Source organism: Heptranchias perlo, chromosome 6 (genome assembly GCF_035084215.1).
Source record: "Heptranchias perlo isolate sHepPer1 chromosome 6, sHepPer1.hap1, whole genome shotgun sequence".
Taxonomy (NCBI): Eukaryota; Metazoa; Chordata; class Chondrichthyes; order Hexanchiformes; family Hexanchidae; genus Heptranchias; species Heptranchias perlo.
In genome coordinates, this window is record NC_090330.1 from 2,029,634 (window position 1) to 2,053,755 (window position 24,122).

General features: G+C 52.3%; 1 protein-coding gene across 3 annotated transcripts; it reads left to right on the forward strand.

The window, feature by feature from the left end:
* The first annotated feature begins 64 nt into the window (after positions 1-64).
* pold3 (polymerase (DNA-directed), delta 3, accessory subunit) lies at positions 65-22,019 on the forward strand. 3 transcript variants are annotated; one of them, XM_067985583.1, is made up of 12 exons: positions 65-160; positions 3,395-3,450; positions 5,438-5,540; positions 8,298-8,337; positions 10,137-10,269; positions 11,485-11,749; positions 12,284-12,353; positions 13,534-13,807; positions 16,355-16,470; positions 17,899-18,044; positions 18,940-19,018; positions 19,781-22,019. In XM_067985583.1, exons 1-12 carry the CDS (start codon positions 98-100, stop codon positions 20,002-20,004), a joined length of 1,569 nt encoding a protein of 522 aa, XP_067841684.1. In that variant the 5' UTR covers positions 65-97; the 3' UTR covers positions 20,005-22,019. The 3 variants fall into 3 exon arrangements, with proteins under 3 accessions (XP_067841684.1, XP_067841685.1, XP_067841686.1); XM_067985584.1 differs by having other exon boundaries at positions 18,943-19,018; XM_067985585.1 differs by having other exon boundaries at positions 16,358-16,470.
* The last annotated feature ends 2,103 nt before the right edge of the window (positions 22,020-24,122 follow it).

Genomic DNA, 24,122 nt, shown 5'->3' on the forward strand with positions numbered 1-24,122 from the left:
GGTGTTTGAGCGCTGGGCCTCGTTGCCAGGGTAACGGGCGGGCTCCACCCCCTTCTCCCGGCGCGACCCCTGACCCCGGTTTCGCGCCACGGTCGCCATGGACGAGCTCGAGCTGTTCGTGGAGAATATCGAGGAGCTGGTGACGGACGAGAACCGGATCGTGAGCGGGGGAAAGGGGGGAGATCCGGGGGGAGGAGGGACCTCGCTTCACCCCCCCCCCTCGCTTCACCCCCCCGACCCTCGCTTCACCCCCCCCCCGACCCTCGCTTCACTCCCCCCCCCTCGCTTCACCCCCCCCCCGACCCTCGCTTCACTCCCCCCCCGACCCTCGCTTCACCCCCCCCCCCCCGACCCTCGCTTCACCCCCCCCCCGACCCTCGCTTCACTCCCCCCCCGACCCTCGCTTCACTCCCCCCCCGACCCTCGCTTCACCCCCCCCCCGACCCTCGCTTCACTCCCCCCCCGACCCTCGCTTCACTCCCCCCCCGACCCTCGCTTCACCCCCCCCCCGACCCTCGCTTCACCCCCCCCCCGACCCTCGCTTCACCCCCCCCCCCCGACCCTCGCTTCACCCCCCCCCCGACCCTCGCTTCACCCCCCCCCCGACCCTCGCTTCACCCCCCCCCCGACCCTCGCTTCACCCCCCCCCCGACCCTCGCTTCACCCCCCCCCCGACCCTCGCTTCACCCCCCCCCCGACCCTCGCTTCACCCCCCCCCCCGACCCTCGCTTCACCCCCCCCCCCCTCGCTTCACCCCCCCGACCCTCGCTTCACCCCCCCCCCGACCCTCGCTTCACCCCCCCCCGACCCTCGCTTCACCACCCCCCCCCGACCCTCGCTTCACCCCCCCCCGACCCTCGCTTCACCACCCCCCCCCGACCCTCGCTTCACCCCCCCCCGACCCTCGCTTCACCCCCCCCCCGACCCTCGCTTCACCCCCCCCCGACCCTCGCTTCACCCCCCCCCCCCGACCCTCGCTTCACCCCCCCCCCGACCCTCGCTTCACCCCCCCCCGACCCTCGCTTCACCACCCCCCCCGACCCTCGCTTCACCACCCCCCCCCCGACCCTCGCTTCACCACCCCCCCCGACCCTCGCTTCACCACCCCTCCCCCGACCCTCGCTTCACCACCCCCCCCCGACCCTCGCTTCACCACCCCCCCCCGACCCTCGCTTCACACCCCCCCGACCCTCGCTTCACCCCCCCCCGACCCTCGCTTCACCCCCCCCGACCCTCGCTTCACCCCCCCCCGACCCTCGCTTCACCCCCCCCCGACCCTCGCTTCACCCCCCCCCGACCCTCGCTTCACCCCCCCCCGACCCTCGCTTCACCCCCCCCCGACCCTCGCTTCACCCCCCCCCCCCCCGACCCTCTGCTCATCCCCCCCCCCCCCCCCGACCCTCTGCTCATCCCCCCCCCCCCCCCGACCCTCTCCTCATCCCCCCCCCCCCCCCGACCCTCTCCTCATCCCCCCCCCCCCCGACCCTCTCCTCATCCCTCCCCCCCCCGACCCTCTCCTCATCCCTCCCCCCCCCGACCCTCTCCTCATCCCTCCCCCCCCCGACCCTCTCCTCATCCCTCCCCCCCCCGACCCTCTCCTCATCCCGACCCTCTCCTCATCCCTCCCCCCCCCGACCCTCTCCTCATCCCCCCCCCCCCGACCCTCTCCTCATCCCCCCCCCCCGACCCTCTCCTCATCCCCCCCCCCCCGACCCTCTCCTCATCCCCCCCCCCCCGACCCTCTCCTCATCCCCCCCCCCCCCCCCGACCCTCTGCTCATCCCCCCCGACCCTCTGCTCATCCCCCCCCGACCCTCTGCTCATCCCCCCCCGACCCTCTGCTCATCCCCCCCCGACCCTCTGCTCATCCCCCCCCGACCCTCTGCTCATCCCCCCCCCCCGACCCTCTCCTCATCCCCCCCCCCCCCGACCCTCTCCTCATCCCCCCCCCCCCCCGACCCTCTCCTCATCCCCCCTCCCCCGACCCTCTCCTCATCCCCCCTCCCCCGACCCTCTCTTCATCCCCCCTCCCCCGACCCTCTCCTCATCCCCCCCCCCCGACCCTCTCCTCATCCCCCCCCCCCCGACCCTCTCCTCATCCCCCCCCCCCGACCCTCTCCTCATCCCCCCCCCCCCGACCCTCTCCTCATCCCCCCCCCCCGACCCTCTCCTCATCCCCCCCCCCCCCGACCCTCTCCTCATCCCCCCCCCCCCCGACCCTCTCCTCATCCCCCCCCCCCCGACCCTCTCCTCATCCCCCCCCCCCCGACCCTCTCCTCATCCCCCCCCCCCCGACCCTCTCCTCATCCCCCCCCCCCGACCCTCTCCTCATCCCCCCCCCCCGACCCTCTCCTCATCCCCCCCCCCCCCCCCGACCCTCTCCTCATCCCCCCCCCCCCCCCCCGACCCTCTCCTCATCCCCCCCCCCCCCGACCCTCTCCTCATCCCCCCCCCCCCCCGACCCTCTCCTCATCCCCCCCCCCCCCCCGACCCTCTCCTCATCACCCCCCCCCCCCGACCCTCTCCTCATCCCCCCCCCCCCCCGACCCTCTCCTCATCCCCCCCCCCCCCCCGACCCTCTCCTCATCCCCCCCCCCCCGACCCTCTCCTCATCCCCCCCCCCCCCCCGACCCTCTCCTCATCCCCCCCCCCGACCCTCTCCTCATCCCCCCCCCCGACCCTCTCCTCATCCCCCCCCCCGACCCTCTCCTCATCCCCCCCCCCGACCCTCTCCTCATCCCCCCCCCCCCGACCCTCTCCTCATCCCCCCCCCCCGACCCTCTCCTCATCCCCCCCCCCCCGACCCTCTCCTCATCCCCCCCCCCCCCCGACTCTCTCCTCATCCCCCCCCCCCCCGACCCTCTCCTCATCCCCCCCCCCCCGACCCTCTCCTCATCCCCCCCCCGACCCTCTCCTCATCCCCCCCCCCGACCCTCTCCTCATCCCCCCCCCCCCGACCCTCTCCTCATCCCCCCCCCCCCGACCCTCTCCTCATCCCCCCCCCCCCGACCCTCTCCTCATCCCCCCCCCCCCCGACCCTCTCCTCATCCCCCCCCCCCCCGACCCTCTCCTCATCCCCCCCCCCCCGACCCTCTCCTCATCCCCCCCCCCCCGACCCTCTCCTCATCCCCCCCCCCCCCCGACCCTCTCCTCATCCCCCCCCCCCCCCGACCCTCTCCTCATCTCCTCCCCCCCCCCCCCCCCGCGACCCTCTCCTCATCCCCCCCCCCCCCCCCCCCCCCCCCCGCGACCCTCTCCTCATCCCCTCTCTTCTCTGCCTCACTTTTTCTCACTCACTCATACACACAGCCAAGTGGCCGCCTCCTGTGCTGTACTTTTGTTTCTAGACTATCTTACCAGTGATTCTGTTTTTAAATTTAAATTTTGTTCTCCAGGTCACCTACAAGATGCTGAGCCAATTCCTGGGCATTCACGTCAACCAGGCGAAACAGTAAGTACAGAGGCTTGAAACTTCCTCATCCTCATCCACATCCCGCACCCCTCCGGCAATTAGTATAGCGCCTTTAACGTAGTGAAACATCCCAAGGCGCTTCTCAGAAGCGTAAATCAGACAAAATATGACACCGAGCCACATAAGGAGATATTAGGACAGGTGGGTCAAAGAGGTAGGTTTTAAGGAGCGTCTTTAAGGAGGAGAGTGGAGGGGAGGTTTAGGGAGGGAATTCCAGAGCTTAAAGCCCAGGCAGTTGAAGACACGGCCGCCAACGGTGGAGCACTGAAAATCGGGGGTGCGCAAGAGGCCAGAATCGGAGGAGTGCAGAGATCTCAGAGGGCTGGAGGATGTTACAAAGATAGGGAGGGGCGAGGAGGCCGTGGAGGGATTTGAACACAAGGATGAGAATTTTAAAATCGAGGCGGTCCCAGACTGGGAGCCAATGTAGGTCAGCGAGCACTGGTGAGGGGCGAATGGGACTTGGTGCGAGTTAGGATAAGGGCAGCAGAGTTTTGGGTGGAAGATGGGAGGCCGGCCAGGAGAGCATTGGAATAGTGGAGTCTGGAGGTAACAAAGGCACGGATGAGGGTTTCAGCAAGGTCTTCCACCCACTATTGGTTAGAAGTCAGTCAGGCTTCAGGGGAAAATGAAACTGATTATTGTTTCTCTTTGCGTGAGTTAATGTAGGTTCTAAAATTAAAAGTTATCATTTCCAAAGGCCTCTCGGTAATTATGAAATTATGCAGGTGTATTATTGGAAAACGTCCTTTGATTTCTTGGCTCAGCTGGGGAGGTGCGTTGGGGCCACGGTCCTGACCCTTTCACGCTGAAAGGTCCCAGGACCAACTCCCAGTAAGGTGGCTGATCTCCACTGGAGCATGGGTGGGGATACTGCAGTCGGCCCTGGCAGCCCGGGGCGGGAGGAAGGGGGACAATAAATCAGCCAGGGTCCTTGCTCCTGATCGCTGTCCAATGGCCCTTGCTGGGAAGGGTATGCATATGTGGACGTTAGCTGAGGGCCGGGTCAGGCTGTGGGTGCTGCCTGTCGTGGTCGTGCAGCCTGTCAACACTTGTTTCCTGCGCTCGTAGGTGACAAATAACCACTTGAAAGGAAGGCAAGAATTTGCATTTATCAAGCGCCTTTCACAATCTCAGGATGCCCAAGTGCTTTACAGCCAATTAAGTACTTTTTGAAGTGTAGTCACTGTTGCAATCTAGGAAACGAGGCAACAAATTTGAGCACAGCAAGATCCCATAAACAGCAGTGTGACAATGACCAGATAATCTGTTTTTAGGGATGTTGGTTGAGGGATAAATGTTGGTCAGGACACTGGGGAGAACTCCCCTACTCTTCTTCCAGTAGTGACCATTGAATATTTCACATCCACCTGAGAGGGCAAACGGGGCCTAGCTTTAACATCTCATCCGAAAGACAGCACCTCTGACAGTGCAGCACTCCCTCAGTACTGCACCGGGAGTATCACAGCCCGGATTTTGTGCTCAAGTCTCTGGAGTGGGACTTCAACCCACGACCTTCTGACTCAGAGGTGAGAGTACTACCCACTGAGCCACGGCTGACATTAGCCGAGGGAAAGGTCAGGCGTTTGGATGGCCGGACAGCCTGACAACGCTCATTTCCTGGGCTCGTAGGTGAAGAGTAACCACTTGGGTGAGGTATTGGACGGTGGCCAGTGCCTGTGGAACTGTACTCCCACAACAAATCTTTTGGGCGGGGGGGGGGATTTTCTTTTAGAATTCAGCGCTGCATGCTGGATGCCCCTCAGCTGTTTGGCTCTCAGCGCAGTAAGCATCAAGTTGCCCGTGAGGTTTGAGTGGGGCCCATCGAAATGATCTCATGGATCTTGATTGTGCCGGTCTCCGAGCTGTCTCGTGTGCGGAGAGCCCCGTTTTATTTAAAGGTCCGGTTTGGCAGCCAGGGGCTTGTACCTCTAACTGAACCTTTTCTCTCTCCTGTGTTTGCCAGGATGCTTTACTACTACGTGGAGCGAAAGCGAAAAGAAAATTCCGGAGCCCAGCTCCACGTGACTTATCTAGTGTCTGGAAAAGCAGTTGAGGATGGAACCTCGGTACGTGTTCTGATTTATTCAGGGTTCAGAATCGTCGGTGACATTAACTAATCTCTTGTAGAATGTCAGGACCACTTCCTCTCGTGTTCTCACCTTCCATCATGGAATGTTCTAAAACAGAAATAGGCTATTCAGCCCATTGTCTGTGCTGTGTTTTTCTCCGAATGAGCCACTCAGCCTAATCCCTCTCTCCTGCTCACACCCTTTAATATCCCACCCAGTCGAATCCCATTCTCCTCACTCCCTATACCCTTCAATATTCCACCCAGTCTAATCCCACTCTCCTCGCTCCCCATACCATTTAATATCCCACCCAGTCTTTTTTTTAATTCATGCATGGGATGTGGGCGTCACTGGCGAGGCCAGCATTTATTGCCCATCCCTAATTGCCCTCGAGAAGGTGGTGGTGAGCCGCCTTCTTGAACCGCTGTAGTCCGTGTGGTGAAGGTTCTCCCACGGTGCTGTTAGGTAGGGCGTTCCAGGATTTAGACCCAGTGACGATGAAGGAACGGTGATATATTTCCAAGTCAGGATTGTGTGTGACTTGGAGGGGAACGTGGAGGTGGTGTTGTTCCCATGCGCCTGCTGCCCTTGTCCTTCGAGGTGGTAAAGGTTGTGGGTTTGAGAGGTGCTGTCGAAGAAGCCTTGGCGAGTTGCTGCAGTGCGTCTTGTAGATGGTGCACACTGCAGCCACGGTGCGCCGGTGGTGACGGGAGTGAATATTTAGGGTGGTGGATGGGGTGCCAATCAAGTGGGCTGCTTTGTCCTGGATAGTGTTGTTGGAGCTGCACTCATCCAGGCAGTGGAGAGTATTCCATTCCGCTGTTTAGCATGCATGTAGTCCTGTGTTGTAGCTTGGTTGGCATCTCATTTTTAGGTACGCCTGGTGCTGCTCCTGGCATGCTTTTCTACACTCCTCATTGAACCAGGGTTGATCCCCTGACTTGTTGGCAATGGTAGAGTGAGGAATATGCCGGGCCATGAGGTTACAGATTGTGCTGGAATACAATTCTGCTGCTGCTGTTGGCCCACAGCGCCTCATGGATGCCCAGTTTTGAGCTGCTAGATCTGTTCTGAATCTATCCCATTTAGCACGGTGGTAGTGCCACACAACACAATGGACGGTGTCCTCAGTGTGAAGACAGGACTTCGTCTCCATGAGGACTGTGCAGTGTTCACGCCTACCAATATTGTCGTGGACAGATGCATCTGCGACAGGTAGTTTGGTGAGGATGAGGTCAAGTAGGTTTTTCCCTCGTTCGCTCACCACATGCCGCAGGCCCAGTCTGGCAGTTATGTCCTTCAGGACTCAGCCAGCTCAGTCAGTAGTGGTGCTCCCAAGCCACTCTTGGTGATGGATGTTGAAGTCCCCCACCCAGAGTACATTCTGCGTCCTTGCTACCCTCAGTGCTTCCTCCAAGTGGTGTTCAACATGGAGGAGAACTGATTCATCAGCTGAGGGAGGGTGGTAGGTGGTAATCAGCAGGAAGTTTCCTTGCCCATGTTTGACCTGATGCGAAGAGACTTCATGGAGTCCAGAGTCAATGTTGAGGACTCCCAGGGCCACTCCCTCCTGACTGTATATCACTGTACCGCCACCTCTGGTGGGTCTGTCCTGCCGGTGGGACAGGACATACCCAGGGATGGTGATGGAAGAGTCTGGGACATTGGCAGAAAGGTATGATTCTGTGAGTGTGGCTATGTCAGGCTGTTGCTTGACTAGTCTGTGGGACAGCTCTCCCAATTTTGGAACAAGTCCCCAGATATTAGTGAGGAGGACCTTGCAGGGTCGACTGGGCTTGGTTTGCTTTTGTCGTGTCCGGTGCCTAGTGGTCCGATACCAGGTGGTCCGCTCAGTTTTATTCTTCTTATGTCTTTTTGTAGCGGGATTATACAACTGAGTGGCTTGCTAGGCCATTTCAGAGTTAAGAATCAGCCACGTTGCTGTGGACCTAGTCACATGTAGGCCAGACCGGGTAAGAACAGCAGGTTTCCTTCCCTAAAGGACATTAGTGAACCAGATGGGTTTTTACGACAATCCAGTAGTTTCATGGTCAACATTATTTTTTATTCCAGATTTTATTTAATTAACTGAATTTAAATTCCTCAGCTGCCGTACTCTTTACTATCCCATCCATTCTAATCCCTCTCTCCTCACTCCCCTAATCTCATACCCTTTAATATCCCACCCAGTCTAATCCCACTCTCCTCGTTCCCCAAACCATTTAATTTTCAAGCAATTATTCAATTTCCTTTACAATAATTTATAGACGTCGCTTCAACAACATATTTAATCCACATCTCTTCCCTCAAAGAATCACTCCCCTGGTAGCTCGATGGCTACACGGAACACTGGTATGGCAGTGAGTTGCACAGAGTAGGAGCATCCCAGGTTCCAGCCTTGGTCTGCGCTGGGTTAGCTGAACTCGGCCAGCGCAGCAGTTTGGATGCTGCAGTTGGCATCAGTACCACTGGATAGGGAGAGATCTCGATCCTGATTGCTGCCCAGTGACACCCGCTGCAAAAATGGGCGGGTGACGACGAAAGCTGAAACTGGCTACGATGCACCTCGTCATTGATGGATTGGTCGACCAGGGTGAGGTGCCCAGAGGTCAGCTGGTGGCTGTGGAACTCGCCTCAGTAAGGGGGAGGGGGGGGCGGGCGGGCGGGCAGGCGGGGAGATTGGTGGGGAGGGATGGGGGAGTTATGGGGTAGGGGATGTGCCCTGCCGCTAACTATGGTGCTATTTTGTTCCAGTGTCACAAGGTGGCGGTGGTGAGAGAAGAACAGCTGGAAGGTAAGAGCATACACCTGCTTTTCCCCCATTTTATCCGTGTCTGTACAGGTCACAGGGTGCCGCACACTCCGCCTGAATCTTTGGCTAGTTCCAGTGCTGCTGTATCCAAATTGAGAAGGCGGCATCTGCCTTTTGCAGACCTTGGTCTCAGGCAGTTTTGCCTGCAGAGCTCAGTTCCACCTGCATTGGGCTGATGGACTTCAGTTATGTGGAGAGACTGGAGAAGGTTCTCCTTAGAGCAGAGAAGGTTAAGGGGAGATTTAATAGCGGTGTTCAAAATTATATGGGGTTTTGATAGAGTAAATAATGAGAAACGTGTTTCCACTGACGGGGGTCGATATCCAGAGGGGACAGATTTATTGTAATTAGCAAAAAAAAAGCAGAAGGAAGATTAGAAGAATATTTTTACTCAGCGAGTTGTTACGATCTGGAATGCGCTGCCTGAAAGGGCGGTGGAAGCAGATTCAATAATAACTTTCAAAGGAGAATTGGATAAATACTGGAAAAGGAAAAATTTGCAGGACTATGAGGAAAGAGCAGGGGAGTGGGACTAATTGGATGGCCCTTTCAAAGAGCCGGTACAGGCATGATGGGCCAAATGGCCTCCTGTGCTGTAAGATTTTATGATTCATTGCTGCTAAGAAGTGCTCGATTGGCACCATGCTGCAATGCGAGAGGTGCCAAGCAGAACAAGGTTGAGTTGTTGACTCTTGGCTGATTTCAGGGCAGCATTGCGAAGCGTGCGATTTATTTACTGTGGAGAAGAGAACAGGCTCGGGGACGGAGATTAATCAAGACCTTTTAAGGGAATAGATACGTTGAATCCCGATGATATGTTTGAGATTACCACAGGCCCTAGAACCAGAGGACATGGGTTCACACTTAAGGGGAATGATGGTTTGGATTTCACTGTTTCATGCAGATGGTATGGAATGGACTGCCTGTTGGAGGCAGAGTGTGTGGAGAAATTCAAGGGAGGATTGGGTGATATTTGAGGGAGTGAGTGATTTAAGAGGGATTAACTTTTGGGGCTGGCTAGATGGACGGCAGACTGTCAGACTTGCCTGTGTTGGATGCCTGTGGGTCGGTCATCTGCTCTCATTAAAGGGCTGGGAGTCTGCATAAAGTAACTGCCAAAAATATACCATATCCTTTTTTAAAAAAAATCATATTTAACAGAACAGGTACGAGGGGCCCAGTGGCCTACTCCTGTTCCTGTGAGTCTTGCAGAGCAGAAAGTACCCGGTTCAATTGCAGGTCTGTGCTGTTAATTGATCTCCGGCTGGGCAGCAGTTGGGTTAGGAAGAGGGGGCGGCGGGTGCAAAAATCAGTCAGGGATCTCGTTCCCAATCACCGTCCAGCGACTTCCTGCTACAAAATGTGCGGATGCCCATCGAGTACAGGAATGCTGCCAGCCACAGTCGAATACCCTGCCGACACTTAGCATTGTGAAGAATGAGGAGGCACCAGAGGACTGTGGCTTCAGGGGAGGAGGAGACACTGATGGGGGAGGGCAGGGGGTGGGAGAGACTTCTAGAATCATAGAATGGTGACAGCACAGAACGAGGCCATTCAGCCATCGAGCCCATGCCGGCTCTTTGTAAGAGCAATCCAGTTAGTCCCATTCCCCCGCTCTTTCCCTGTAGCCCTGCAAATTTTTTCCCTTCGAGTATTTATCCAAATCCTTTTTGAAAACCACAATTGAATCCGCCTCCACCGCCCTTTCAATCGATGTAAATAAATTCTTGCAAGGCAGATACTCCTGGCGTTCCATTCTCTGTACGTTCGTGTTTTCACAGCAGTGAAGATGAAGATGCTGGTGACTGCCAGCGTGCACGTGTACAGTATCCAGAAAGCAATGCTGAAGGACAGTGGCCCCCTCTTCAACACTGATTACGAGGCAATCAAGGAAAATCTGCAGAGCAGCAACAAGTGAGTGCCAGGGCGAGACTAAAATGATACTTCGTTGGAGCATCGTGCGACAGCCGGGAATGCTGGGACTCGGGCACTGATCTGCGGTTCTCTGCAGCGAGTTTCTCCTGGGGACCGGTTTTCAGCAGAGGTCAGGCTCCCCCGATGGCTTGGTTGATTGCTATTGGCTGAGTGGGGGCCGGGGTATGGGGGGGGAGACTTGACTGTGTACAGAGCAGGCTTACAACCGGTTCCTCAGCTCCCAGTGTCAAAATAGCTACTGGAGCAAGTTAATCAGAGAGCTGAAGCATATTTCGGGAGGAGCCAGTGCCTTCAGGCTAAGATTGCCGGGGTGGGGAACCTCCAAAGGGGCTGGTGAGAAGGTTGGAGAGCTGAGTTTGAACGCAGCCCCGGCTGATGCTAGGGTCGATCCTTTCCTTACTGGCTGTAAGGGAGGTTGGCCAATCTCAACAACAACAACTTGCATTTATTCAGCGCCTTTCACGTAGTAAAACGTCCCAAGGCGCTTCACAGGAGCGATTATCAAACAAAATTACACACCGAGCCACAAAAGGAGGTATTATGACAGATGACCAAAAGCTTGGTCAAAGAGTTAGGTTTTAAGGACCGTCTTAAAGGAGGAGAGAGAGAGAGGCGGAGAGGTTTAGGGAGGGAATTCCAGAGCTTAGGACCGAGGCAGCTGAAGGCACGGCTGCCAATGGTGGAGCGATTAAAATCGGGGATGCGTAAGAGGCAAAAAATGGAGGAGTGCAGAGATCTCGGAGGGTTGTTGGGCTGGAGGAGGTTACAAGGATAGGGTGGGGCGAGGCCATGGAGGGATTTGAACACGATGATGAGAATTTTCATCTTGAGGCGTTACCGGATCGGTAGCCAATGTAGGTCAGTGAGCACAGGGGTGATGGGTGAACGGGACTTGGACCTCAGATGTAGTCATTGTTGTAATATAGGAAACGCTGCAGCCAATTTGTGCACAGCAAGGTCCCACAAACAGCAATGGGATAACTGTCTTGGTTGAGGGATAAATATTGGCCAGGACACCGGGAGAACTCGCCCTGCCCTTCTTCCAACTTTTGGGTCTATTTTGTCCACCTGGGAGGGCAGACATTTAACGTTTCATCTGAAAACAGCACCTCCGACAGGTTTAGATTGCAGCCTCTAACTCATTCTCCATCACCTCACTGAGTGTACTGAGAGCTTTTCTCTTTCCAAGCGCAGGTACAGCGCCATTCGATGTGCGGACGCTGTTCCTCGGTCAGCGGAGGAGATGGCCCACCTGCAGAAGTCACTGCAGCCTTCTCGGAGTTCAGGTGAGGCGGCGAGCACCAGCAAGCCCGACGTGAACGGCTACGCTCCTCCGGCCCCTAAAAGCACACCGCCGCAGCCCAAAGGGATCATGGGGATGTTCTCCTCAAAACCCCCTGTCAAGTCGCAAGACAAAGAGCAGAAAGTGGAGCCAGTAGTGAAAGACGGGGAGAGTGCTGTAAGTATGGACAGGGTGCCGAGCTCAACTTCTGGGCCCCGGGTTCGAATTCGGCCGAGGCCGAGGTGGGGGGGGGGGGGTGGGGTCAGTGATTCATTCTTGGGGTTGTGGGGGGGGAGGGCAAAAGCCCATTGGAAGGGGTTGTGGAAGCCGGATGGCAAGGCAGAGGGACCTAGCAAGGGAGTTTCAGAGGACATGAGTAGTAGCTGAAAGAGTGGCCACTAAAGCAGGTGTGGATGGACCGAGGGACAAGTCCCAGGCTGATGTTAGAGGAGCATATAGTGTGTGCACAGGCCTGTAAGGCTCGAGGGGATAGTGGAGGTAGGAGGAGAATTTTTATGTTAGTTCTCTGGTTTTTGCTTCCACTCCCCTACCTGGAGACCATTCTGGGTATTAACCGCGGTCTTGTGTGTGAAGATGTGCTGCCTGACATCAGTCCCGAACCATATAAATGTTTTAAAGAAAATGTTTTTCAAGAAAAGAGCTGTTTCACAACAACCGACTGTTTTTCCTCCAACTTCCCTTCTCTTCTAGGCTCCTTCAGGTGGTAAGACAACGAGCAAAGGAAGCAGCTTCAGCAATTTTTTCCTGAAAGCCAGTGCTAGTAAGTAATGTGTAGGAGCATCCCCGTGTGTTTCAGAGACAGTGCTTGCTCCCTTCCCCCTGAGAGACCTGCACACCATTCCCTGGTACAGAGGGCAGACAGACAAACTGGACTCGGGCATCACTGACTGCTCAAGAATAGGTTAGGGCAACTTTTAAAGTAGGAGAAATGGCCCCGCATCTCAGCATCTCAGGCCCCAGCCAAGATTGGTGGAATGTGCACTGCAGTGTTTTGGAACTCAGCTGTGCGCAACCACTGAGCAGAGGCCAAGTGCTTTCCGCCTTATTGAAGGCCCCATCTATCTGTTCAGATGATGTAAAAGATCCAACAGAGGGTAGGTCTTCCCCTCACCCCCCCCACCCCACCCCCCCATCCCAGTACCGACATTTATCCCTTGACCAACATCACCAGAAACAGATTAGCTGCTCATCGATCTCGTTTGCTGTTTGCGGGATCTTGCTGCCGCGTTTGCCTACAGAACAACGGTGACTACACTTCATAAGTAATTGATTCTCTATGAACGGACCTTGGTCAAGGGAATACTGCGTGCTCTTCAGGTTGGGACTCAATCAGACCGCCAGAGAGCTGTGAATTCTGCTCATCAGTATGGTTAACTTCATGTATCCTTAAAGAGAGAGCAGATAAGATAATCAGTGCTACGGTGCTGTAGCCCCGTCTCTGACCCGCACTCCCTTTTGAGCGTTGCTCCTTGCGGGGACTGCAGGATCGGTGAATTTACCTGGTTCCACTACAGGACGTGTGCACATGATCTAGGCTGACACTCCAGAGCACTGTGTTGTCTTTTGGGTGAGATCATAGAATGGTACAGCACAGGCCATTTGGCCCATCGTGCCTGGGCTGGCTCTCTGAAAGATTAATCCAATTAGTTTCACTCCCCTGCTCTTTCCCCATAGCCCTGTAAATTTTTCCTTTTTAAATAGAGATCCAATTCCCTTTTGAAAGTTACTATTGAATCTGCTTCCGCCTCCCTTTCAGGTAGCGCATTCCAGATCATAACAACTCGCTGCGTTTTTTTTTTTTAATTCTCCTCATGAAGAAGTGTCAGCCTAGATTTTGTGCTCAAGTCTCTGGAGTGGGACTTGAACCCACAACCTTCTGACTCGGGCAAGAGTGCTGCCCACTGAGCTACAACTGACTAAACCTGCTTCAAATCCCACAGAGAAAGGAACGCCTCCATCCAAGTCGCCCTCACAGGCCGCCAAGAAAGAAGACCCTCCGACTTCAGAGAAACCCGCTTTGGAGCCCCCAGGGACAGAGGAGGCCCCTGGGGGAGGTGAGTGCCATGTCAAGTCTGCTTCAGAGAGAGGGGGAGATGAAGAGAGTGCCCCCGCAAACATGGCTGCAGCACGGAAACCACAAGCCAAGGTGCAAAAAGAGAAAATCTCGGCAAAGAAAGCAGGGGTAGACAAAAAGCAACAAAAAGACGGACTGAGGTTAGTGCCGCACGTGGGAACCCGGGGTGTGGGGAGATGGGGGAGGCGATGTGAGGGGAGGTGGAATATCATTGTCAGAGACAGCAATTAGGTAATAACAAACTTACGACTTGCTGCTGAGACCTGTAGAGGCAGCAGCGGTGAGAGGGGTGACTGCTTTAAAACTCCTGGTGGGTATAAGAACTGGCCAGGATAGTGCCGATACAGAGCAGAAGGTTCTGGGTTTAATTCCTGGTCCCTCCACGTTCACCGACTTCAGTGGTAAAGGGTGTGATGATTGCCTCTGTTGTCCAGCCTGGAGACACGGGATGAACCAGGCCAGGTTCCTGCTCCTGGTCATAGTTCAGTGACCCCCTCACACATCTCTGTGTGTTATATTTTCCAACTTTCATGTCTTCCAAGAACCCTGTGATGTGAGCACTTTCTTCTCTCTTCAACAGCATCAGAAGGTTAGCCTAGTTAGTGTACCCTATTAGCATGCCCTGTTTAGCTTGCTTAGTTCCAGTTCAAGGTGCACAGAATTCCCTGATGGCTTCGGCAGTAAGTGCAATACCTAGTGTGCAACGGCCGTACAGAGCACGTCCCATGTTTGACCCCTTGACCTATGGTGGTAGGGGCTGCTATAATTTGCCTCAGTGCTCCATGGCTAGGGAGAGGGTAAAATGTTCCTGCTCCTGATAGCTATCCAGAGATTCCTGCTGGAAATCGCACATTGTGGATATTGGATATCTGAGTTTGCCGACGACACAAAGATTGGTGGCATTGTAAGCAGTGTAGATGAAAACACAAAATTACAAAGCGATATTGATCGATTAGGTGAATGGGCAAAACTGTGGCAAATGGAATTCAATGTAGACAAATGTGAGGTCATCCACTTTGGATCAAAAAAGGATAGAACAGGGTACTTTCTAAATGGTAAAAAGTTAAAAACAGTGGATGTCCAAAGGGACTTAGGGGTTCAGGTACATAGATCATTGAAGTGTCATGAACAGGTGCAGAAAATAATCAATAAGGCTAATAGAATGCTGGCCTTTATATCTAGAGGACTGGAGTACAAGGGGGCAGAAGTTATGCTACAGCTATACAAAACCCTGGTTAGACCGCACCTGGAGTACTGTGAGCAGTTCTGGGCACCGCACCTTCGGAAGGACATAATGGCCTTGGAGGGAGTGCAGCGTAGGTTTACTAGAATGATACCCGGACTTCAAGGGTTAAGTTACGAGGAGAGATTACACAAATTGGGGTTGTATTCTCTGGAGTTTCGAAGGTTAAGGGGTGATCTGATCAAAGTTTATAAGATATTAAGGGGAACGGATTAGGTGGATAGAGAGAAACTATTTCCGCTGGTTGGGGATTCTAGGAGTAGGGGGCACAGTCTTAAAAATTAGAGCCAGACCTTTCAGGAGTGAGATTAGAAAACATTTCTACATTGGAACTCTCTTCCGCAAACGGCAATTGATACTAGCTCAATTGCTGAATTTAAATGTGAGATAGATAGCTTTTTGGCAACCAGGGGTATTAAGGGATTTGGGCCAAAGGCGGGTATATGGAGTTAGATCACAGATCAGCCATGATCTTATCAAATGGCGGAGCAGGCACGAGGGGCTGAATGGCCTACTCCTGTTCCTATGGATGAAGATCGGATTGGGTTTGGCCGTGATACCCTCCATGGCCAAATAACCTGCAGGCACTTGCTGTTTGGGCTTACGCACGAAGAATGGGGATCTGGACAAGATAAAAGGAGGGCAACCAGAACCCATGGAACTATACTCCAGAAAAAGTCAGTGCGTTTGGGAGGCGGGGGAAATGGAATATAAGAATTTGAAAGGAAATGTAGAGACCCACGTAGACTATCACACCCTGGAGAGTTCAGTCATTCAGGTGTCAGCCTTGGCTCAGCAGTAGCACTCTTGCATCTGAGTTAGAAGTTTGTGGGTTCAAGCCTCACTCCAGAGGCTTAAGCATAAAATCCAGGCTAACACTCCCAGTGCAGTACTGAGGGAGCGCTGCACTGTTGGAGGCGCCGTTTATCCGAGGCCCCGTCTGCCCTCTCAGGTGGACGTAAAAGATCCCATGTCACTATTTTGAAGAAGAGCCAGGGGAGTTTTCCTCGGTGTCCTGGGGCCAATATTTCTCCCTCAACCAACATCACTAAAACAGATTATCTGGTCGTTATCACATTGCTGTTTATGGGGCCTTGCTATGTGCAGATTGGCTGCCCAGTCTGCCTACACATCAACAGTGACTACACTTTTCAAAAAAAAAAGTACTCATTTGACGTGAAGCCCTCTGGAATGTCCTGTGGTCTTCAAAGGCGCTGAATAAAGGCAAATTCTGTCTTTCAGTCTCTTAACTGCCCATTGTGCTGCTTTTCCTAATGCTAGGGTAATGACAACTACAACAACTTGCACTTATAAAGCACCTTTAATGTAGATCAGCACACAGCAAAGTAGCAGTTAACCTTTTTTTTCAGAAAAAGCAATCACAAGTCAACGACAGTTTAAAAAATATATATTTCACCCCCAATCCCCCTTTTTCCCTGGACAGCAGCAAGAAAACCAAGCGAAATGCAGCATTCGACAGTGAGGAGGAGGAGGAGGAGCCTCACAACAAGCGACGCCGGAGGATCAGACAGCCTCAGTCAGACAGCAGCGATGACGAAGGTGGGATATAATCTTACGTTTTAGTTTTAACGTTTTCTGGGCTGGAGGATGACTTTTTTTTTTAAAATGCACAAGGAATAAATTTGTGTTCGGTTTTAATTTTTGAGATGGGATCAAATCCAGAGGAAGCTCTGGACTCCCGTCACCACTGTGGCTGCTGTACCCACGATCTAGGGGATGCACTGCAGCTCTTCGCGCTTTGCTTCAACAGCACCTCCCTCCCCCACGACCTCTACCACCGAGAAGGACAAGGGCAGCAATGTTGTAGGAACACCATAAATCCAATGGGGAATTCAGGAGAAACTTTACCCAGAGAGTGGTGAGAATGTGGAATTCACTACCACAGGGAGTAGTTGAGGTGAATAGTGTAGATACATTTAAGGAGAAGCTGGATAAACACATGAGGGAGAAAGGAATAGAATGATATGCTGATAGGGTGAGATGAAGTAGGGAGGGAGGAGGCTCGTGTGGAGCATAAACACCGACATAGATCAGTTGGGCCGAATGGCCTGTTTCTGTGCTGTAAACTCGATGTAACTCCGTCACTTCAAAGTCGCACACCATTCTGACTTGGACTCATATTGCTGTTCCTTCATTGTTGCTGGGTTCCTTCACTGTTCCCGACTGGACACTATTGTGGGAGCACCTTTTCCACAGGGACTGGAGCGGGACAAGGAGAAGGCCCACCACCAGCTTCTCAGGGCTACTAGGAATGGACAATGAATGTGGCTTTGCCAACGTCACTCGCGTCCAGAGAACAAAGTGAAAAAACTGATTTTGTGTCAGAATGCAGATTGATCAAACAGACTTGTCATTGATGCCTAGAGCTCGATTTTTCACACCCAAGAATTGTTATAAACCAGAAAATGCCATTAGGCCCAACAAGTCCATCCATCTCTTTTCATAGTTCAGCCCTTCCTACCCACCTCTGGGTGGTTAGTCCAAACCACAACCACTGTACCCATTTGAAGCAATCTAAGACCAGTTCCTAGTCAGCAATGTAGAATTAAATTGGGTAGTTTATCCAAGGGTCTGGCACAGAGGGCATTGCCGAAATTGAGTCTATAAGGTTTTGGCAACAGTGGGGATTGGGGTTACGGTGGGCAATGGTGACGAGGTGGACGTAAGTGGTCTTGGTGATGGATACAATGCAGAGTTAAAAGCTGAGATGTATGTTGAGATGAGTGTCCCAGGTTTCATACAGCTTGGAGTAGCCAGGGAAATGCTGTTGATGGCAAGGGTGGTGCAGAGCTGTTGGTAGGAGCCAAGAAAGAAGGTTTTGGTTTTGCCAGTGTCCAGCTTAAGCAATTCTGGCTCTGCCGTGACTTAATATCAGATTTATTTTCTTACTGATCTTTAAAAATAGAAATGTTTAAGCAGTTAATGGTTACTCTTCTTGCCACTCTGTTTCTTTGTTTTCTGTTCTAGTAATCCCAGACTCTCCTGAAGCTCGTGATGTGAAGACGCCGTCACCACCCCCTGAAGTGCCAATCAAGGAAGAGGAAACATCACCTCAGTGCTTTTCGGATGTTGGGGTTAAGGCACAATGTTGGGAAAGTGCGGAGGGAGCTGAGGTAACGGGCAGTTCCTCCCAACACATTGCCTCTCCTTGAAGTCTTTATCTGCAAGAATTATTCAGCTGGTTTATATAGAGAATAATATGCAGTAAAATTATACAAAGAATGATCTAGCAAGGAGCTGCGGTATTCTTCTGAAGATGTGAAAGGAACAAACAAGATACTGCAGTGAAATTGGTCTTTAAGCATCTATCTTGGACTGGACTTTCGTCAGTTTGCATGGCTGATTCTGGATTGGTACAGATAGGTGTGGATTTTTGGGGGCCAATTTAAAGCCGTAGTCTACAGCACAGAAGGAGGCCATGTGATCGATCCTATCCGTGCTAGAACTAACCAAACTAATCGCACTGCCCTGCTGTCTTCCCCATAGCCCTGTATCCCCCTCTGCTTCATTTGGTTGTCTGGTCTTTGCTTAAAAGATGTGGATGCTTTCCACGTTTATGTATCCAGGACGAGAAAAGGCCTATAGGCCCAAGCGTGTTTGACCGATCCTTCAATTGATTTCGCACCCGTGCCCCGACCATTCCTTCCTTCCTTCCTCCCTTCCTCCTCCCACTCCAACTTCCTGGGAAAGGCAAAAAAAAACAGGGAAATCTATCCAATTCCTTCTTGAAGGATTTAAAGAAAGAGTCTCCACTACCTCCTGCAGAATCATGGGGAAAGTAAAACTTCCAGATATCCAAACTCGCCTGCCCCCCGTCCTGCCCCACTTCGAGAGCCTTTGTGGCATGTGTGTTGTGGCTCCAGCTGTAACGTGAACTGAAAAGTACTAATTGTAATACTGGAAAACTGAAACAAAAACAGGGAACGCGCATCAGGTCAATCGGCTTCTGAAAGAGAAGAGACAGGTTAATGTTACAGCTTCACCCTTTCTCTCTTTGTTCCCTCCTAGAAGACAGTGGGAGTAAAACGTAGGAAACGGCGTCGAGTTCTCAAATCCAAGACCTTTATGGATGAAGACGGCTCGATCGGTAAGATTTACCAATTGGCAACATGATTCCTCGTCTCAAAACTGTGTGTGTGTGGGAGTAGGGGATCTTCACACTGGAGAGGATATGGGGTCTGAAGCTCAGCTCAGGGTTGAACAGGATGCTGAGGTTGCAAACAGTCTTGGTTCAGTCCGAGATGGTGGCCGGGGAGGGGGATGGAGTCGGTGACGAGAGAGTGGAGGCGTGGCGGGAGCCAAAGACAGTGGCTTTGGTCTACCCAGCGGAGGAAATTGTAGCAGAAACAGTGGAGGGGTCGAAGCAGATGGTGGAGAGGTCGTGTTGGGTGCCATCGATGTGCGTGTGGAAGCTGAACCCTTGTCTGTGGGTGCTCAAGGATGTTCCCAAGGATGGGTGAAACTAGAACTAGGGGGCATAATCTTAGAATAAGGTGCTGCTCTTTCAAAACTGAGATGAGGAGAAACTTCTTCACTCAGAGGGTAGTAGGTCTGTGGAATCTGCTGCCCCAGGAAGCTGTGGAAGCTACATCACTAAATAAATTTAAAACAGAAATAGACAGTTTCCTAGAAGTAAAGGGAATTAGGGGTTACGGGGAGCGGGCAGGAAATTGGACATGAATTTAGATTTGAGGTTAGGATCAGATCAGCCATGATCTTATTGAATGGCGGAGCAGGCTCGAGGGGCCGATTGGCCTACTCCTGCTCCTATTTCTTATGTTCTTATTATTAGCCCCGATCTGACCATCTGTTTCTCTCTCCTTGTTTTCTCCCACCCTGCCCTTTTTAGTGACGGAAAAGGTTTACCAGAGCGAGTCTTGCACCGACAGCGAGAGCGAGTTCGTGGCCAAGCGACAGGAGCCGAAAAATCTCTCGGGACAGAAGCCAGCCGGCGTAAAGAGCACAGGAGGAGGCAAAGATGAGCCGAAGGGGCAGAAGGAGAAGAAAGCCCCAGCCCCTGGCAGAGCAGGCAAGCAGGCATCCATCGTGGGCTTCTTCAAAAAGACAATCTAGTGCCAGCTGCATCTGGTATCATGTTGATTTGGCCTCACCCAGTGTTCATCAACCATCATGAAAGGAGTCCAACAGACATTGAAGTCTAAACGGGAGTTCAAAAGCTAACTATAGACACTCAATATACTACAAATATAAATTAAAAACAAATGTTTTCCTAGTGGAAACTTAGCGTTGGGCAAATCGCATGTATGGGAGCAATCATCTTAGACCAAGAGATGCAGACAAAAGCCTTTGGAGTGTCACTTGGATCAGAGTGAAGTTACCTCTAGGGAGTGTTTCTCATTGCATGTTTAAACATTATATATTGTCGCGAGGCGTTTTGCTCCCTCACATTTCCGGGAGTAGTCTTCAAACTTTATTCTGTACCCCCCCCCCCACAGCCATTGGTTCCTTGTCACCCATGGGTGTGGTATCTACTGATGAGACTCTCTTCAACACAGTGCGGTGATTATCAGTAAATAGTGTTTCGAACGCAAGCCTGTGTAAACGTGATAGTTACAGGACCAGTGGGGTGAGCTTTAACTGTCTCACTGTCTGGGTCTGTTTCAGTTGAGAATGTTAAAGTTTGTTTATTTTATTCTTTTCTGTTTTTGATCAGATTCAAAGTGGAGTTCCTTTCGCGAAATAATAGCACGTGCTACTCTGCGTGCTGTCAGGAGCTCTGTGCTATTACAATAGCAGGGTGACTTGTTACTAGAGTATTTTGCTGCCTCACGCACTGTCTTGTGTCGTTGTGGGAGATCCTTGGTCCTGTAAAGTCCCGGGAGCCGGTCGTGGGATTGCGTCAATGTTCCAGACCTGCTTTAAGAACCTTTTATGGAGCCCCCCAAATTCCCCCCCCCCCTTTTTCGGTGCTGAATGACACTGGGTACAGTTCCACAGTCGCCTGCAACCCTTGGGTACCTCCCCCATATGTGAGCAGGGGCAGTGAATGTCTACTGATTGTGGAGAGCGTCACAGACCCATCTGGGCCTGTTGACGTGCACTCTCCACAAGTCTGGACTGTGAGCGATTGCTTGAGTTTCATTTCCCCTCACTAGGTACTAAACCCACCCCGGTTACTGCCCCAGGTGATATAAGCTAACCCGGCTCAAGCTGGGATTCAACCTGGTGTGTACAGCTCCCTGGTGGGCGGTACGTTTACCTGCAGAGACATCAGGTGAGTTTTAAGGATGGTTTTTAAATACATATTGAATGTATTCAGGCAATTGTGGATGCTTCTCGACCACTGGGAGGTTGTTAAATTTGAGCCCTAAAGTTGGCACACTTACTCCCCAGATTTGAGGAATTGTCCTGACCCTCAGCCAGGTCAGTGCATTCCAACAATGGGATGGGATACACGGGACTGGTATTGACCACCAACCCTTCGTGAAGCCCCAGTGGCCAAGAAGTGTCGCTGGGAATCGCGGAGACCAAGTGTACCCTGGAGAGGGGGATGTACAGTCGTAAATGAGCAGTTAGGCAGTTCTAGGTGAATATTCCTGTAAAGGAATGATAAATAGTGTCTGTCTTTTTATTATTTGCGTTCCTCCCAGGCTAGGTGTAGATCACAGGTGCCCAAAAACTTTTGTGAAGTTCTGAGCATCTAGTAATATTGGTGCTTATAACCAGCCTGGCACGGATCTGGGACACCTGTTCCTCAGCTCACTAGTTTGTCAACAGAGAGTTACAGAGATATCCAGTGCCAGATTTTTGACACTTTTACATGTCTCTTTACTGGTCAAACATGCATTTTTATAAATATTTTTACCGAATGCCCTGCTTACTGTCCGTAGTACTTGCTACTCTGGGGATTGTGGAGCTGCAATTTTTTTTCTTACAAGGACTTTAAATGCAATGGGCATGTGATTTTAAGAATTCACTGCTTGCATTTGTATTTCAGGCCTTGTAATGGAACTGGGCTAGCTTGGGGGTGAGGAAAAGAAAGTTCTAGATGAGTACCCCTCATCTTGTATCAACCATTTGCTGTTTAAAGTTTCTGATATGTGAATAAAAGTTTTTTTAAAAATAAACCAGCTGAAATTGCCCAGTGATTATGATCTTAATACCCAGAATAGCAGAGAAGAACACTGTCAACCTCTGCAGCTGAGGGGCTTCACTCCAAAGCACCTGTGTTTTTGATAAATTTATTGATTTTATTTTTAAAACAGGCTGGTGTCTGCACTTTTCAACCCTGCTTCTGCCTGTCTAAACTGCAAGATTTTTTTTTATTTGGGGTGAGTCATGTTTAAATCCCTTCATTGCCTTGACCCTATCTCTAACTGCCTCCAGACCTACACCACCCTCCCACCTCGAAGTCTCTGTTCCTCCGCCGTTTGCACATCCCCCACTCCCATCGCCCCACCATTGGCGGCCATGCCATCTAGGTCCCACGCTAAGGAATTTCCTCCCCAAACTCTCAACTGCCTCCCAACTGCCCTCTTCCCCTTTAGGACAGCGGTAAAACCCACCTCTTTGCCCAAGACTTTAGGCCCTCCTAATATCTGAGAGAAACAGATAATGGAGAATTAAGTGACAGGGGGGTTCTCCAGATCTCTTGCTGTAACTTTGCTGGAAGATTGGCAGAAAGAGTTGTTTACACCCTTTCGCCAGGGCTCCTGCTGAAGTTACAGTGGGAGATTGGGAATTTTTACCCCTGGGTATCTATTCAGAGACCCATGGTGCTCAGTGATGTTAAGATTCTGAGGCCAGTGTGGGGGGGGGGGGGCGGGGGGTAGTAATTGTGCGAGTTTGTACTACTATTGGGAGCCTAGTCACGACCTGCATGAATCGGGACTCTGGAAGTGCTGACACTTAAGGATCAGCCTTGTGTCTCCTCTCTGCGCTGCCTCTAGTGTTGGATATCTCCCTTATGTCACAGTGACCAGAACTGGGCACAGTACTCAAGGTGCAGACTGGCTTTGATCGTGACTTTCTTTGACTTGTACTGTTTTGGTGATGTACTTCAACGTCTAATTGACTTTTTTTTGATTGCTGCTCTCCATTGGTTGGACATGTTCAGCGTGGAGTCTACTAAGATGAAAAATCGCAGGCAGTGCCTGCTATCTGAGAGACCTCACCAATGGCACGTGGTCTCAGAAAACTGTCCAGCTTCCAACCAGAAAAAAACTGGATAGGGAATAAGGACTGGGAACCCTAGCTGATTTACCCCTCCCTAGCCCAGGTCAAGTATAGCATTCTCATCTCTTGAGTCAGAAGATTGTGGGTTCAAGTCCCACTCCAGAGATTTGAGCACAAAATTCAGACCGATGCTTCCAGTGCCAGTACTGAGGGAGTGCTGCACTGTCAGGTAAGGCGTTAAACCGAAGCACCGTCTGCCCTCTCGGGTGGACGTAAAAGATCCCATGGTACTATTTCGAAGAAGAGTAGGGGAGTCTTCCCCGGTGTCCTGACCAATATTTATCCCTTAAACCAACATCACTAAAAATATATTTGGTCACTGGATGTTGGATCTTGCTGTGCACAAATTGGCTGCCACATTTCCTAAATGACAACTTCAAAAAGTACTTCATTGGCTGTAAAGTGCTTTGGGACATCCTGAGGTCGTGAAAGGCGCAAAATAAATGCAAGTATTTCTTTCTTTTAGCACCCTAACCTGAGATCAACTCGTGCAGAGTATGGCTTGGGGATGTAACCTGTGGCCTTCCATGGCTGTATGGCCCAGTACCCACTGAGCTATTGGGGAGAGAGAGGATATAGAAAAAATAGTTCTCAATGGGGAACTGTGCTGTCCCTCTCTATGATGAAAGGTCTATGCTGTCTTTGGCTGAATCATCTAGTCTTGCAGACGATTTTACAACAGTCACATTGGAAAATCCTACGACATTTCCAAGTGCAATGTTCAGTCCCATTTTTAAAATAACAAAGGCTTTCAAAGGTCACGTTATTAAAAACAGACATCGATCAGAGTAAACTAAGGTTTAAGATAGCTGCCATATTGTACATAATGGTCCCCTTTCCGAATTGAAAAGAAGCAAAAAAAAGTGCGGTATTTTCCTACCAATCCCTCAGCTGGGCGTAGCTAAAATGTGGATTTGGACTTGGGCTGCAGAATGCCGATGAAACCAGTGTGTTTTAACTGTGTTTTTCTCCTCCCCTGGAGCTGTTGACTGTTG